General features: G+C 40.0%; 1 protein-coding gene across 1 annotated transcript in view; it reads right to left on the bottom strand.

Annotated features, from left to right (window-relative positions):
• SLC6A2 (solute carrier family 6 member 2) overlaps positions 1-17965 on the bottom strand; it is a 60749-nt gene that overhangs the window by 24574 nt on the left and 18210 nt on the right. Inside the window, 4 exon segments of the mRNA XM_074551240.1 lie at positions 1776-1910; positions 2639-2777; positions 10235-10472; positions 14144-14275. Of these exon segments, the coding sequence (XP_074407341.1) occupies positions 1776-1910; positions 2639-2777; positions 10235-10472; positions 14144-14275 (644 nt within the window).

Raw genomic sequence — 17965 nt, 5'->3', positions numbered from 1 at the left:
CATCGGTATTTCCAGGCTTCTTCAGTGTTTAGGATAACTTATGTGCAGTGCAGTTTGTAGCTCCACAAAAAGGGGCACACATTGACCATGGTCAGGGTGCTCTAAGGGCTCTTAGCCTTGGCAGAGCCCTCTGTGGGTCACCACCTGTGACTTAGGGGGTTTCTTTGTCAGATTCTTCATTTGGAACAAATAGAATCATATATCACATCCACGATGCGTTGACATAGAAACAAAGTAGAATTCTATTCTTTGGAGCCTGAGAATTAAAGATTAAACCCACATTGCAGCAGCAAGGATCAGCCTCCAAGGGGGAAGGGCTGGCATGACAAAGCAGTTGGTGGCACTTCTCAGCACAAGTGATCTTTAGTCTTTGATTATTCCAGTGTAACTTTTTGTTGTTTGAAAAATGTAGTCCTAGAAACAAATCACTTTAGGGTCATCTAAATAGCAGCTGCAGAAATATTAAGCCAAGAAAGGGCAGCACACAGAATGTCCTTCCAGCAGCAGAAGGGAGATGTGATTATGGAGGCCTGGTACGGCTCTATAGACACCTAGCTGAAGTTGTGGCGTTTATTTCCAAATAGCACTTAAAATATATAAGAAAAATATAAGCACCTGCTTTGTTCATCTTGACATCTTTATATTTGTGTATGAATAAATGTGAATTACTGGGGTGGCTACTGTCTTGTGATAAAGGTGGGTGAAAATCCCATATTTCAAGTTTGATTGGATTATTCCAAAATAGACATGGGGTCTGGATCTGTTTCTGAAGAAATGCCTGCTTTCAAATTTACCATTAAAAAGCCAGGAATGTATTCTTTGGCGAAGAATATTAAAAATATGTCTGTATTGTAACACTTGAGGGTTTTTTAATAATTTCAGAAAAATCTAGATAGGATTCATAGGAAAGGTACAGTGCAAATATGGACAGACTGTAGACATTTCTGAAAGCTGCAATTTTTCAAGATGGTGCATTTCCTTTTAGTAAAATGTCTCTTTTCAGATTTATAACCATTTGAATGGCCTTGTGACCCGTCCATAGGGATACTACTGTCTTAGAAATGTTTTATGCTTTTTTTAGTACAGTAGAGGGGAGTTAATGTAGTCTTTGTTTTTTGTAGGTCTAAAATGCTGCCAATTGCTTGTATTAGTGACTGTAGGTGTAGATTTTGCTTTACAATGTATGAAATAAGTCTTAGTTCCAAGTTACTCCACAAATTGGGTTGGTTTGTATATGTTCAATGATACAGTGAAATGTACATCACTTTCAATAGTAAGATAAGAACATCATACTTTTGAAAATCTTATTTGTATGAAGGACTATGGTTTGATTAGATTAGTCCTGATTTTGTATGTTTATCAAGGTTTGCATAGGCCAGTATTTTTATTTTCTAGGTTAATTTAAGCTAGAGATTCAGAAAGCAAGATTTTCTTCTTGAGAGAATTCTTAGCCTTTTGAGTACTAAATTTTTGCCTGACTCCAATTTCCTGTATAAAAGATATTGCAGTTTACTGCATGCATTGTCAAAGCATGGACTTTTTTAGGTTCTGTAAGTGCCTTCACAGAGGTGTTTTGTGATCTGAGTTGTTTGGGTTCAGAGTGAGATAGTCCTGTTTGGGAGAGTATGGAATGTTAAAGTGTCAGAGAAAGGGAACAAGTGCTGAGGCAGAAGTGTGGCTATTTAATTTCAAAAGTTAGCTGTAATATTTTCAGTTTCAATAACAAGCGCAATGTGTTTCATAATTAGGGAATGAGAACAGAAGAATACACTTACTGTGGCTTCTTTTAATCTTCTGAAGTCTATATGCAGGTATGCATTTATTCCATTGTATGCACCAGGCAGGGTTATTCCATGTATTAATAAGACAAATAATACAACATAAGGCAAAGTGGCTGTTATCCAAACAACCTGCAGACAACAAAAGATCCCAAAGGTTAATCAGCTGTTACAGAAGATGTAAGAATATGTCGCAAGTACAGCTGGCATTTTCTTGGTTTAGTCCATTCAGTTTGATGGAGAAGCTCTTTTCAGGACATGAGGGAAAATGCTGTTACATGTCAGGAATATTTTCATATATAAGTTTACAGATACCAGTAGGAGACAGTTTTGACAAAGAGAAGACAGTGTCAGTGTGTGTTAAGACTGCTGATTATTCCTCATCTCTCTGTTGTTTACTAAAAAGTGCAGTCATTGCCTGATGTTAAGTGATACTTTCATGAAAATGTACAAAAAGCTCTCAGATGTATCCAACTCTAGAATTTCTGTTGAGATATTTTGTGAGGGATGTTGAAGAGTGATTTCCAATGACTTTCATCAGATATTTCTCTTGACATGGCATTTTATATAATAAAACCAAAGCCTTTCATTGAAATATTAGTACATTTGACTGAGAAGAAGATGCATATTTAAGACAATCTTGTTTATTTAAAAATATTTTCTGGATGAAACCACCAATGCTGAATTAAAAATAGTACTTTTATACAATTTTCAGTTGGAATACCACACAAGAAATGTGATAGTTTGATCCCTGAGAATGCCTCAAAAACAGCGATTCATTCTCTTGCCTTCTAAAATTAGGTAACTTCTTAAAGTGGAAAAAGAATGCAGTCAAGACAGAAGGACAATATTAGCTCTACCTTTCCTGAAGTCTTCACTCCTTTCCAGAGACTAAAGAAAAGAATGATTACCACCACCAAGAGGCAGAGGGAGAGCTGCCAGCGGGGCAAGCCAAGGTCGTGGATTCCACGGCTCTCGTGCAGGTGCAGAACTCCCCTCCTACACCAGACACACAGAAACACAGTGAGGTCACTGGGGGGAAAAGGCTTTTGCATTCTCACGCTGTGGCAGCAGGAATGGGAGTGGCAGCAGTGGAGCCCTACTGGCACCACTGGCAGTCAGTGGAGGTGCTTTGTGAAGATTCTGTCAACTCCTTCAAATTATGTCCAAAGCATGTCTTGAGCATGCCTTGTCTTAAGTCTTAAGTAAAAGTTTCTGAAAGTAATCCTTCCTTCATGAATAGAGAGATGTTTGTCCAATTCTGCTAACAAAATAAACTCTCAGAATTCAAATGAGTCAAAAAGAAAGGAAAAACCATTGGTAGTAGGACAACTAGAAATAGTGTTTTGCTTGCGGATTGTTGTTATTGAGAAAAGAATGAAAGTAGGTGAGAAATACATGCAAAAATAAGAAGAGAATATTATAGGGGGAAAGACTGAGAACAAACATTAACAGATGGAGCTGACAGTGGAATAAGGACCTATTTAATCAGGCTGGACAAAATGCAAGAGAAACAAATAAATTGTTTAAGCTTTCTGATATTCTAGTCAGAGCTCTACAAATATTTAATTAAAACATCACCAAGAACCAAACCACATGCACTAGAAATTAGGGATTTGTGCAGAGGAGTTTGGTTTATCCTAGGACTGCATCTCATGTAAGGGAGTGTAAATTACATTTGCAATGAGATTGTACATCCAGGTTCCCAGAGTCCGTCCACCTCTCTGCAGGAGGGGCAGGAATGTGAGGAGCTCTCAATTTGAAGCTGCATTCAGACATTCTGGTTCCTCCCAAGGGAAATTTCTTCTCATTCTCTCCTTCCCTGTGCCCTCTTCTGGGAAGATTCTCCCAGTCACCCAAGAACTCTGGCACCAGTTCCTGCCTTCCTTCCGCACTGCATTCAGCTAAAGGGAAACAGTTCACCTCCACAGAAATCTGCAAACAGTGCTTTGTTTGTTAGTACCTCTGACTCTGTTTAGTCTTTGTGCAGCACTTGGGTCCCCTTTGATTTGGCATCAGACCCTGAACAGCCAACAGGCAGCTCAGCTGCTTGGTGCTCACACATAAACCCTGCTAAAACCAAATTATTAAGGAGGCAACGGGGCAGCTGCTCAGTAGGACTCAGTAAATGAAGGACCTAGTGATAGTTTTAATAACAGAAAATGTTGGAACCAATAAATTATTCTGTGTCTTGGCTTTCCCATCTGTAAAATAAGGATTGTAATAAATGTGTGCTTTGTCTCTACTCTGAGCAATTCAGAACTTATTATGGAAGTGGTGAATATTTGTACGTAAACAGGGAACCAAACCAGGAAATAAAGAAATGCCAAGGGTTGTGACCTGAAAATCACTCTGGCATTTTCACTCCAACACATTTAAGCTATAGCCAGAAAATAGGATTTAAGAGTTTTAGGTGTAGCATTCTCTGAGATGGTTTTGTCAGACTGGTACTTTCTAGGGGGCTTTATGTGTTATTCATACCTGGACAGATTTATGAGATTGTCTTTTAGAAATTGAGAAAATTTTGCATAAATAGATCAAGTTTAAGGTCTTGGAGTAGGTCTCATTTTTTTCAATCCAAAATCAATCAAAATTTTATTTTTTTTTGTCCAGATATGTTTACCCAGATCTATAACCTCATTCTTTCTCTTTTTGTTAGAGGCAAGTTACTTGTCTAAATTTGATGTGCTCAATAGAGGAATGTCATTTATCTAAATTTTAGGGGTGTTGGATCAGATGGATTCAGAATTCAAGAATATCATCACTTCTCAATAAATTAGTATGTTAACTAACAAATGTATTTGTTAGTTAACATATTAAGTACTTCTAGGAACATCTAAGTACTTCTAAAAGTTAGTGGTCATATTTGCGAGATCAAACCCAAACAACTTGCATAAATGAAGAATCAGCAAAATGGATCAGGTGTCCCAAGATATATTCCCTATTCTGGTAGTTAGACTATGTTTTTATGATTTATAACTTAATGTAAATTGTAGACTGAAGATGCTAAAAGAACTGTCAGTGTATACAATGTGCAATCTATAGAAATTAAATTGCATACTGAATTTAGAAGGCAATTTGAAGCATGATAATTGTGCTCAATTAGAAAGCTCTTTACATGCATCTTCTGTGTTATATATTTGGGCAGCCACAGTTCAGTCACCATTGCTGCCAGTTTCATTCAGAGCATGACATGTGATTTTCCTTTACCTGAGGAAGGTTAGGCTATCTGCATGATGTGGATAGAGCCCTTTTTGCAGAGTTTGCCAGGCTCCAGGTGTTTTTATTTCACAAATAGCACTACTTACATTCAGCTTACAGTGAGCTGTGGTTTTCCTGGCAGTTTGTGCCCACACAGCAGTGTGAGGTAGAGCCTGTGGTACAAATCCTGCAGAGCTGAGCTGGCTCCATGCAGGCTGGCCAGCAGGGTGTCAGTGACTGGGCTGGGGTGCAGGGCAGAGGGAGCAGGGGGGCTGCCACAGGGGTGGCCTGGCTCAGGCCCAGCTCTGCCATACCCAGGGCTGCTGTCCGAGCTGCTTGGGTGTCTCTGGATGCTGTGCCAAGAGCTCTCAGTAGGCACAGCTGCAATGCTGAAGGATATCCTGGCTCTGGGCACTGCTGTCCTACAGCCCAGAGCATGGAGAGCAGCTGAGCCATCTGAGGTGCAGTGCTTGTGTGAGCCCCGTGTGCCTCCCCCCACCCTGGGGTGCTGGCCACAATCCAGGGGGATGCAGCAGCATCTGGGTTTTCTCTAGATATTTCAGCTCCCTCTTGTGTTGGAGAATGGAGCTGTGTCATGGACTGCAAGCTAGATTTTGGGAAACACATCATTTACCAGTGCCACCCTGGCTGGCTTATCATAAGTTAGTATTTGTACTTAATCACAGGACAGACTAAGTTGGAAGGAACCCTCAAGGATGGTTGAGTACAAGTGCTACATCTGCATAGGACATCTCCAAGAAATGTCCACATCTCCCATGCCTAAGAGCATTATTCAATCACTTCTTGAATGCTGTCAGGCTTGGGGCTGCGACCAGTTCCTTGGGGAGCCTGTTCCAGTGGCCAGTCACCCTCTGGGTGAAGAACCTTTTCCTGATATCTGACATAAATCTCCCCTGACACCACTTCAGGCCACTCCCTTGGGTCCTGTCACTGTCACCACAGAGAGATCAGTGCCTGTCTCTCCTCTTGCCCTCTCGAGGAAGCTGTGACTGCACTGAGGTCTCCCCTCAGGCTGAACAGACCCAGTGACCTCAGCTGTTCCTCACCCAGCTTCCCCTCAAGGCCCTTCCCCATCTTCATTGCCTTCCTTTAGACACTCTATAATATCTCAATATCTTTTTTATATTGTGGTGCCCAAAACTGCCCCAGCACTTGAGGTGAGGCCCCCCCCAGAGCAGAGCAGGACAATCCCCTTCTGTGCTTAGCTGTCCCTGTGATGACCTGATGTCCCCAGGACAGGGATGTCACCCTGACTGCCACGGCCCTGCTGATTCATGTACACCTTGCCATGGACCAGGAGGGCCCTTTTCATGGCCCTGCTTTCCAGGACCTCATTCCCTGTCTGTCTCTACATCTGGGGTTGTCCCACTGTAGGTGAAATTTCTTTTTGAATCATGGTAATAGAGGGAATGTTTATCTCAATGCACTGAAAACTTTATTCTCCCACTAACTTAGCAATTCTGACCTCCTTTGCTGCTGTGCCCCACTTCAGCACATTCATGACTCTCCAAAATTTACTGTTTCAGAAGAGCTGAATGGAAAGGCCAGATGTGATTAGCAGAACATAGGGGTATCCACTCTAATTAGTTCTTGTTGCCTGATAAAGTTTTTAAAAGCATTCTTAGGCAGAATTGCTTGGGCTGACTTTTGAAGTGGTGTTTTCTCTTTTGGGAGAAGTTGCTTCCCAGTTGTTTAATGGGGATGGATTCCTGCATCTTTGGGGTCCACAGCACTGATCACTCCATTTGCTGTAATATTGAACCATGTGGAGCCTTTGCCTGAGGTGACATTTCCAGTGAAGGCTTGTACCCTAAAGCCTATTGGTTTATTAAATGTATTGGTCTACAAAAGTAACCTTAGAGTGAGGAGTTTTTTTCAGGATGTTCTTGGTTCACACACTACTCATACATTTCCTGAACATGATGTTCATAAATATGACAAATGTAGACTGCTGTGAGTGAATTCCTTGTTCTTAGGTAGATTTTTACAATTGCTCACAGCTGGGCAGACTTGTGAATTCTGTGAATTTCCTTTGCTGAATCTGGCGTGAAAATTTCTCTGTAAAATTTCTCATGCAGAAAGAATGGATTACATCCCCGAGAAAAAGTACTGTCAGAGGGGAATAGCTGTAGCCCAATGATGTTGACATTTTCACTGTTTTTTCTAAAAAAATGGCCAAGATATGTTTCTACAACAGATTGTGATTTCTTGCAGGCATAGTACCTTGTGAGAAGAATAGTGATTTTGTTCCTCTAAACTGGTATTTTTAATTGTTAGCATAAATGATATCAGGATGGTAACAGACGTTTTAGCAGACATAAGAATGGAGAGAACAAATATAAAGTATGCCCATGTTTTTCCAAAAAAGAAGAAAGGTTTATCTTGAATTATTTTAACATGTGTGGAAAGGATAGAACGTTCTTTTCATTTTCTGTGTTTAATTCCAAACCACTGAAGAGGGAAGGAATTAAAGTAAGGTGTATCCCTAAAGAAATGTGGATTTGACATTTTATTCCTAACTGGAATATTACTAGCTATTACTTAGCAGAAAGGCACCAGTTGATATTGGATTTTAGCTTGCCAAGTTTACAGTGTACAAATACTTTATAGTTTATTTTAAGCTTCTCTAATGAAGTATTGTAGAGATCCTGCTCCTTCCTGTTGTAAGAAGTTGTCCCCATGACATCAGTGGTGCCTTGGCCTGAATTAAGCCTCTACAACTGAAACCAGACTTGGTAAAATGAAACTCTCTAGAAGGCCTCAGTGTAGAAGGGCTTCAAACTTAAGATCTGCCCAGGTCTTGAGGCTTGAAAACAAAAGCCAAATATGTTCTTCAAGGTTCTCCTGTCAGTGCCTTGGCACGGAATTTGCAACTTGAAATGATTTCTTCCAAGTCTGAGACTTAGAGGTTTCTCTCTGCTTTTCCTCCCAGCCAGATACTGGACAGCTGATAGATTTGGCCTAGATTGCAAGTTTTCCCTTTCCTCACTCAATAGAAGTAGTGACAACCAGCATATTTCTGCTGAATTTGAGGTACCTTTCTTGTAGTATTTGGTGAACTGTCACATCACAGCACTCCCACTTCCTCCTACAGTTTATTCCTGTGCTGCTGGAGATAGAAGCAGTCAGCTCTGGCAGCTACAGGGCTTTAGGAAATAATCAACTCTAAATCCTTGGTCAGGCCAGCTTAGCATGAAAGAATTATGTCCCAAAAAGAAGTGTCTGTGTCTTTCCAGAATAATCATACCAGCTCTCTGCTTGAGTCCTGTCTTGGAAGTACCTCTTTTCAGTCACTCTCCAACTGCAAGATAAACGTTTGGTGTTTCTGGTCTCCCTGCTTCACCCTCAGCTTGCCCACCAAGGCCAAGTGTTGTGTGTGAGTGTTCTGATTTAACTGTACAAACTAAAAAACCAAGTTTAGGCTGTATCCCTTCCCATTTGCTTATGTGACTCTGGCACAAAATATGAAACTTTATAATCAAAAGATTCAACTCTCTTTGTTGTAAGAAGAGTTAGGCATGAATTGGGTTATTTGATATAGGAAAGAATCTGTTTTCTGATTCAGTTTATAGGTTAGATGGGAATACACTGAGACTTTGTTCGAGTTTGGGTTGACACCTGAGCTGTACAGCTGGGCCTGATGAGCTCATCCAAATACTGGATAAGTGAATATAATGCCCCTTGTGATTCCCTGTTTTTACAGCTGGGAAAACAGATGTTATAGAGTGTTTTAGTTAAGTGGTTACCCTTCTCGTTTTTGCAATGTAATCTAGTCATTAATAAGTACATTAAGAAGTGGGCCTAGTGACCTAATTACAGCTGTGAAATTCAGGGATTAAAGCAAAATGAAACGTCAAATTCCCTTTTTGTTCTTACCTTCTGAACACTGCACCTTGAATCTTATTCATGAAGAGGAAAGGACCATAATATTTCAAGTTTCAGTGTACAGACAATCATTAATTGAGCTGTTCCCCAGATCAGTGAAAGTAAATCAAAACATCATTAATTGATTCTACCACAACCTCACCCACTACAAAGTCAAAATCATTACTCAAGCATGAGGTGATAGCAGAAGTTGCTCAGAACCATTTTAAATAATAAAAAGGCGCAGCAGGAAGGTAGGAATTGCATTTTACTTCACTAAGACTTAAGCCTTTTATTGTAAGGGCAGTAGATTTCACAGCTGTCATTATTTGCCATTTCAGTAAGCTCCTTTGAACTCAAGCCCCCATCTTGTTTTCAAAGCACTGAGTTTCGTTTACCCAAACCCCTGCCAGCAGTTTGTGTATCGCTACTGATCTTTCACTGCTGTCTTCAGAGAAAAACAGTGGCCACAAATGTTAAAGAGCTATAAACAGAGACCCCAAGATCCCTGCTGGTTATTTATGGTAACAGTGTTTTCCCTTTGTTTCTACAAGGTTGGACTAACTGCTTAGCAGGTGTGTGCCCTAATATCTTTCTACTCCAAACACAGAAATATTAATTGATTCATTATTCAGATTAATTCAACAGCTGATTCAGTAGCTTGATGCTCATCCCCTTTCTCCTAATCAAATCCCATTTTCCCCTATAAGCCCATAATGAAAATATTTATACAGAGTTTGGTATCTTTGTTTTATAGTTCAGTTATTAATTTATATACCTTTTGGGTTTTGATTCCAGCTGCTTGATTTAAGCCTGCCTTTGCCTGTCTCAGCCCAGGCTGCAGAACACTCTTTTGCTTAGGCATTGCTAAAAGCCTGTCCTTCTGCAACCCGGCTCTTTTCTTCTGCTCATTTTTTTATCTCACTTCACTGAACTGTTGAAGCAGTGGAACAAACAGAGGTCTGCTGTCTGAAATTTTGTGAGTAGAGCAGCAGTCTAAATCTGTGAACAAATGGTTATTTTAAAGCCCTAAATTCAGCTCAATTTGGCATGCAGTCACCTCTGTCAGAATATTGCTGTGTTTCCTTGCCCTAGCAAAGCTGGTGCAAGGAAAAGTGGCACATAGAGAACCTTTGTGTCTTGTCCAGTCCCATTTTGGTCAGTAGCAATCACAGCATTAGTACAGGAGAAACCAAAGATCAGAGACAAAAGTCAGTCACCCAGGCATACAGACCAACATTACAGCTTCATTTCACCCTTAGTCTTCTGATGCTTGCTATGGAGGCTGGATACAAACTATTTTACCTTCAAGAGAAAACTCCCTTAGACACAGAATTTTGAATAAATAGCGAAGTTAGGTCAACACTTACTCATAAAATTCAGCTGCAGGAGTGAGCTTGTACTTGGAGTATTTAGTACCATTGCCAAGCACTGATGCATTGAAGAGTTTTGGATCTGTACAGTTTGGGCTGTTCCAGCTGTTGTGGCAGTTTGTCCAGGGGAGCTCAAATGTGAATGATGAAAATAGATAATACAGAGACCAGGCTATGATAACGTTGTAGTAGAAACCCACGTAAAGAGCTATGAGTATCACTGCATAGCCTACACCTAAAGACAAAGGAAAACTAGATTACACATTGCATTTGACATGCCACAGTATGCACAAACACTGGAATTAAACTCAATGATACATGATTGCAAATTAATTTTAGGTCTTCACACCAATAGAAAGGAATTTTTGACATTTGGGTACGCATATGCGGACACAATGTACCTGACCTCTAAACAAAAAATTACAGAAATGGTTCTGGAAAATGACTGGCTTTTATCAAATCCAGTTGTTTGTCAGAAAAAGAAATTAAGCAGTGCAATGTCAAAATTTGTCCTTGTACAACTCCATTGCTGATTTGCTTCCAATGCAGAAGATTGCAAGCCCATGTTAGGAGTGAAACTCACTTCATCTTCGTGACGTCAGGGACCTTGGCAACTTCTCTTGGAAAAGTAAAGCTGGACGCTTAAATGAAGTTTCCCTATGCCTCATGTTCCCACCCTGAACCAGTTTAGAACAGACACTGATCCCTCTCTTGTTTCTTTCCCATTACTACTCTCTGTATTGGCTTCCATCAGCGTGTACCTGGCTCCAAACCATGCCTGTGCTCCTCCGCTGAGGGCTCCAGGTGGTTTTGGGCATGCCAGTAAAACTTGGTCAATATCAGGTTGGGGCTAAAAACTGTGTGACATTCAACCCCTTTTACCGTCTCTCCAGGATTACAGAATTCAGAGTATAAGAATTCTCTTTCGACTTTGAACATTTGCTTTGCATTTTTGCATATCATGAAGTGTGGCTGGAGGGTCTCTTAGCAAAAGCGCCCCAGAAAGTGCGTATTCTCCTCATGAAAATGGATATTTTCCAACAATTTGGGAGGAAGCTTTGATACAAATGTTGGACCCCAATAAAAGTTGGTTGGCAGAATTGTTCAGGGATCTTGCTTTGCCCTCAATCATTCCCACTGTGTGTGCAGCTTTGTTCTCTGAATCCTCCCTCAAAGTTGTATGTGCTGCATATAAAAGGTAGGGAGTACAGTTATTTTATCAATGTCATCACTGCCAGAGTGGCTACTGTCACAGCAATGAAGTGCAAACCTTTACTTCTATTTTTCTTCAGTTTAATTTTTGGCATTGGAGGCCTAATAGTTGGAGATTAAGCTTTCTTATTTCTTTATAAAGGAAGGAAGTAGCAAACACTGTGAGTATTAATCCAGGTTTAAAATTTGCATAAAGAACAGAAGCTGACCCTGAAGGAGTTGGCAGTTCAAAGGCTGCTGCATGTACAAAAGTTACTCTTTGCTCTGCAGGAGTCTATTAACCTGTAAACCAGTTTGCTCCTCCCTAACAATGGGGAAATAATTGTGAAAGTAAAGATGAAACTAATTTCAAATCCTTGGTGCTTAAATGAATCTAGTACTTGAACACTTGAACTCTAGTGACACACAATAATCAATAGAATGGAGAGGAGAGGGGAATCCCTAAAAAGAAGAATTCTTAAGTATTAAGGTGAATGCTAAAACAGTAATTATGGATAATATATTAAATATTAAAATTAGATTTTGTTGTTTAAAAAAATTTCTGAAATTCCTCCAGTCCAGGAGGACAAGAGATGTTTAATATCAAGACTAAAAAATACTGAATCAAATGTGTTTTAAATAGATCTTCTCTGTGAGCTTAAGAATGTTCAGGAATGAATTTGCTTTTATGTTTCTAGATTTTCTTAAAAGTAATGCTGCACCACCCACAGTCTAAAATAGACTCTGGAAAAAAATGCAGAGATGAAAACAGACTGTGTTACAAAGGTTACAGGGTATATTTGTAATTGCATGTGTTATGATAGCATCTCATTAGAAGTAGAGTGCTTAGAGTTCATAGCAATAATATTCATAGCTAAAATTGGAACTATAGTGCTGTTCATTTAGAGAAGCTGTTATGAATTTGTGTAGACTGTGTACTTTTCCTTTGAGTGAGAGTTTTGAGTTGTCCCAGAAACAACTCCAAAGCACTAGCAGTAAAATGTGTTTGCATGTTATCAGAGGTTTTTGTAAAAACTTTAAAAGTACTGAGTTTATAGGAGGTGTAAATGTCTCAATGCTTATGACTTTTTGAGAATCAAATATACTATTCTATATTCTTGTAATAAGAAACTTAAAAATCAACAGTAATGTATGTTTAGTCCACCTTGAAAATGTCAGCTTAAAAACACAGCTGGAATGTCAACAAGAATATACATGAAATAAGTTCTATTTTCCTTTCTCATAATCTTTTTCAGTCCTGAAGTCAACACAGAATACCTCTGAGCACAGTGGTATTTGGCTCAAATGCTTTGAGATCCTGAAGGTCTAAGTTTTGCATTTAGGTTCTCAAAGTCCTCATTCTCATCCAAAAGTATATTAATAATACCAACAGGAGTTTTTATTGAGCAAGGGTATTCAGGTTCCTGGGTGCTGGGATGAATTTTATCTCCCATGACAGGATTATAGAAGGGCTAGGTAAATCCATAGGAATTAATTTAAAAATTTTGAGGCACATTATTTTATTGTTTTTTGTTGCATTGCTGATTTTGCTGTGAGTTTTGGGTTTGATTGGTAGGAAAAACCCCCTTCACATTTCTTATTGTGTGGCACTAGACTGCTTGAAGAGGAAAGCTGTGTTTTGAGAAAGAAGGCTAACATTTGCTCAGTGTAACCTATATCCAAGCAGCAGATCCATCAAGTTTGGATTGCTATTGTTAAGCTCCTCAGCTTTTGCCAGTCCCAGGATGAACATGATCTGAATTTTAAGGTTCTAAGGTCAGCTGAACTTGTCTGGTTTAATTTCAGATATGTCTGTTTTGAAAAGGCTTTTATTTTAGATACAGTCTGGTATACATATAAAGGAACTTACATTTTTTGCTGTCAAGCAATGCTTAAAAATTCTAGAGGTTCCTTAACAAATACTTGTTTCATGTACAGAACACATGTGGCTCCTTTCACACATTGATCATTTCCTGATCAAAACCAAACACCCTGAAGCACCTAACCTATTTTTCCTTGCAGAATGATGCATGCACAAACAACACTCCACAGCTTTTTATTCAGTGATGCTGGAGAGTTAATCCTAGTGGTAAACACTCAATAGTAATAATGTTCAGATTTTATTAAGTGTTTTTCATTGCTAAATCTGAAAGGCACTTTATGAAGACTGCTAGAATCATTGCTCCCACTTCACAGGCAGGAAAACTGAGGTACAGAGATACCACAGAAAACTCCTGTGCTGTTGTAAGTCTGGTGGCCAAACCCAGAGTCTTCACAACTCCATTTTACTGTTGTAGGCACTGGGGTATGTTGGCTCCTGCACAGAAAGCTCCATGCCCTCAGTGGAGAAGCCAATGGGGAAGACAGGGCTGAACTAACCTGGATGGGATTTGGTATTTCCAACATTTGGATTGGCAAACCCCCTCTTCACCTAGAGATTCCCAGTTCCTCCCAGTACACAGGGGAAAGGGAGGGCAGGGCTGAGCTCCTCCTGCTCATTGCCCTCTCTTACACTCAGCCAGCAATCACCCTGAAGATGATTTCTGTGGCTTTTCCCATTTTGTGCTTCACCTCTGGTAACACAAAGCCTTCAAGGGCTGGGGGAAGGTCACCAAATACACTTTGTCTGTGAAAGATGAGAGATCCTTAGGTTGTTTGTGATCACACGTGTGTGGCACCCCCAGGTGCTGCTCAGGGGAGCAGAGGAACACTCACCTTTGAAAACTGGACAGATTTTCCAGACAGTGGCAGCCCCTTCTCTGTTATATTGTCCCAGTGCTAATTCCATATAGAATAGGGGCATTCCAGCAATGATTAAGAAGAGGATGTAGGGAATAAGAAAAGCACCTGAAAAGACAGTAAAGAGACATTGTAGTCTTTGGATTGGTTGCATTTTTCTTTCTCTGGTGCTTACTTTTACCAATCAAAGACAAAACCACTGCTTATGGAAAATATAAAGGAAATATCAGGAAGGAAGAACCCATGTATTCTTATCCCTTTTCTGCATTTTTTAAAGGTCTCAGATACAGAACCCTGAAAGAAGCTATAGGCTGTAACTCCTATTTCCCCTTAATGTTTCCTCTCTGCTTTTTGGCTTTAAAGACAAAAAAAAAAGTGTCCCTGAAAAGTAATCCCAAACTGAAGAAAAAAAAAGTTGAACACACTTGCAGAGCTGAAAGGGAAAGGGACTATGAAACATTTTTTAGGTTTTATTTTTGGTGCAGTATTTTCAGAAGGGAACACAGATCCAACAACAGAAAAGAAAAATGTGAAATCCTGTAAGTGCAGCTTAAACCACTGTGTGAAGTGTCTGCAGGAACCTCTGGCTTGAAAATTAATTTCTACTGGCTAATTATATAGAATTTGGACTCTCATGAATTATTTTGGATTTTGCTATAATAAATTTCCTTATTCTTATGAAATGGGTTAGACAACACATCCCTTTCCAACCTAGTGGTGCTCGTGGCCATTGCTGTGGAGGATGTGGAGGCTCCTGCTGGCCCCAGGACAGCACCTTGATGCTGCAGCAGGACAGAGCTGGGGCTGCTGGCACCTCCCTGAGCACTGCACAGGGCTGAGCATCGTCCTGGGAGTCTGTACTGTCACTGAGAAACTGTCACCATTGGGAAAATCCCGGTGTGTGAGCTGCTGGGGCATAAAAAGTATTGCCAGCTGAAATACAAAATGATCACCTAATGCAGAAACCACCTGAAAATTCCTTAGCTATTTCATATGATCCAGATAACAGAGATTACCCCAGTGCATGACTACACGTGATGCTATAAAGCAATTATAGCTGGTGTCATGTTTAATAACTGTGGGCTCTGACAGATCTCTGCTTTGTGGCACAAGCAAAGGGTAGTTTTTATTACATTGCACAGCTTGCTTGGTCAAGAAAAGTTCAATTAATATTAAACTTGCCTGTATGAAAAACATTATTGGATTGCTTTAATAACTAGAGAGCTGACAGAGTAATTACATACACGGAATAACTGACTAATGTCCTTAGGAGTTACCTATGAAAAGGAAGCTAGATTGTGAATATCATGGTTCAATTTTTCAGCAAAAGAAAAAAACAGCAGTTTTTTTGACTATTTCTCCTAATAGCAAGTGGTACAAACTTTTGCAAACCTTTAAAAGCTGTTGTATTGGTTTAGTAATTTGAAAACTTGCCCTGTAAAAGGAAGTAAATTTGTATTGCTCCTAAATTTATACACTTACAGGAGATAATCTGGAAACATGACTGTATCTTTTTAAAACATGCCAGTAAGCACAATGAATTACATGTTTAAAAAGTATGTTTGAAACTATTGTTATGCTTTTAAAAGTCTGAACAGTTTTTTCTTTACCTTTTGAGCTTGCTTTTCACAGCTATTACTGGTGTAAGCTGCCTTGCATCACTGCTCAGAAAGGGAATTTTGACTATATACTGGAGAATAGAGTGGAAAAACAAACTCTCCTCTCTTAGTCATACCACCAATCTACTTCTAAAAGTAACGTGCTGTAGCATAATGGTAAGGACAATGTATTCAGCATTCAGTCATAAGTTTAGTCATTTGAAATTTGAAACCTTGAAAGGTATGAAACAGGCAAGGTATATCAACAGAAAAAATAGCTTAAACCTTTGAGATTACATATTAAAATTAAAATATATTGGTTGTATAGCTTTGGGGACAAGAACCTTCTTCACGATGGAGTGTAATGTAAAATGTTGCATTTGCATAAGCTACTACATTATCAGTGATACATGGTTTTGGTAATATTTTAGTGTTGTTTATAATCTGTTTTCTATGATTGCCATGTTGAACTATTGTATGTTTGAGTACTGTGCAAAAAAAAAAATTGTATTCTTCAGATTCTTAATACCCTGCAGTTCCAAGCTCTCTTCAATGTTGAAACATACTCAGCAAAATCAATCTGGGATACTACATATTGCTTTCACTATATCTAGTATCTGGAAAAATTATTTTAGGTGGTTTTACTGTCAGATTTCCTGCAAAGGAGCTTTTGAAGTGCCATGCTTGTCTTGCTTTGATCATATCACAGTGTGTGGAGCTGACTCACAAACCTGGCTTGTATTTGGGAGGTATGGAGTTTGCAGGGAGTGATGTTTGATTAATGTCATGAGGCTGTGGAAAACATGATGCCTGTTCGGGGAAATTTGGATTTGAGAAGATTAATCCTAGAGATGTGTAGTGGACATACGTATTTAATGCCAGTTTAAAATGCTCAGTTTTTAAAAGTATGACTAATCTCAAGATGAACTGTGAGGTGTACTGCACTTAGGCATACTTGCTCAAGTGTCATCTGTTTGGCTGCGAGTCATTCCAGGCTTTAGTTATAGGAGGTTTCTTTCTTTTTTTTTCTTTCTTTTTTTTCTTCCCCCGCCCTGCCCCCGCAAGGGATTAATAAGGTGTGGTGTAATTTTCATCAAAGAGCAGTTACACAGTATGGCAGGGTTTTGTAGCTGGGTTACTTTTCAGGTGCTAAGTGATTGAAGTATTTTGAAATTAAGATAAATACCAAAGTAAGGATGCTTAGTCATATTAGTTTGACTTAATGTTTTGGAGTTTTCTGGAAGCTTCTTGTTTAGCAGCTTCTGGTTAGGTAAAAAAATAACAAAAAGTCAGGTATTTTTGTAAGCATCTTTGTATTTGCTTTTATTTTCCTTGCCAATATCCAGAATCAATTCTCATGGTGTTCACTCAACCCTCTCTGGGATCAAGGCCCCTTTGAAGAAAAATAAATGATGGTCAAAATACCATTCAAATTTCCCCATGAAATAGATATAGAATAGAATAGAATAGAATAGAATGGTCTGCAAATGCTTGTGAACAGCCCGTGTGGGAGCTGACCAGTGTCACTCTGGGCCTGCACAGGGCCTCTGTCTTAGGGCTGTTTAGGAGCAGTGTCCTATGAGCAAGAGGTGCTGTTTGGAAGAATTTTACAGTCCTGTTTGTGTGAACATTGTGTGGGCCAGAGGCAAGGCAGTCCTGGTGGTCCTGCTGCTTTAGATCCAGCGGTGTGAATTGAAGCACAGCCCGGCCTCCCCTGCAGGAGCACTTGCTGTTAATGCCTGCCCTGTCTGGAGGTCAGAGTGCTAGGAAGGGTGGCACCGTGTGTCCCTCCTGCCCCTGCCACCAGCCACAGAAACTGCAGGGCTTTAACTGCATGAAAGCAGTGTCACATTTGGATAGGCCAGAGAGCTGAGCTCTTAGGAAGCAGAGCTTGGCTAACACTTCCTTCAAGCCTGCCAAGATCTCCCTACCTCGGCGAGCTGTGCGACCGCGGCCTTGGCAGGAACGCGCCGATCGCACTCGAGGCCGTTCCACTCCCCTCGGTGGGAGCACACAGCTGCATCCCAAAGGCTGCACTGCTTTCAGCAATCCCTAATGGTTCCTAATTCCCTCTGCAGCTAAAAAGCTGAAGTCATTGACATCTGTAGAACAGCTCGGGTGCAAGAGCCGTACTTGTCTCTCTTCTGAGTCACTTGCAGCTCAAAAGCCACAGGCTGGGCTCAGGCTGTTGTGAACTGCT

The sequence above is a fragment of the Zonotrichia albicollis genome, chromosome 13 (assembly GCF_047830755.1).
Source record: "Zonotrichia albicollis isolate bZonAlb1 chromosome 13, bZonAlb1.hap1, whole genome shotgun sequence".
NCBI lineage: Eukaryota > Metazoa > Chordata > Aves > Passeriformes > Passerellidae > Zonotrichia > Zonotrichia albicollis.
Note: the sequence above shows the minus strand (reverse complement) of the source record. Positions and strands in the feature narration are given on the sequence as shown.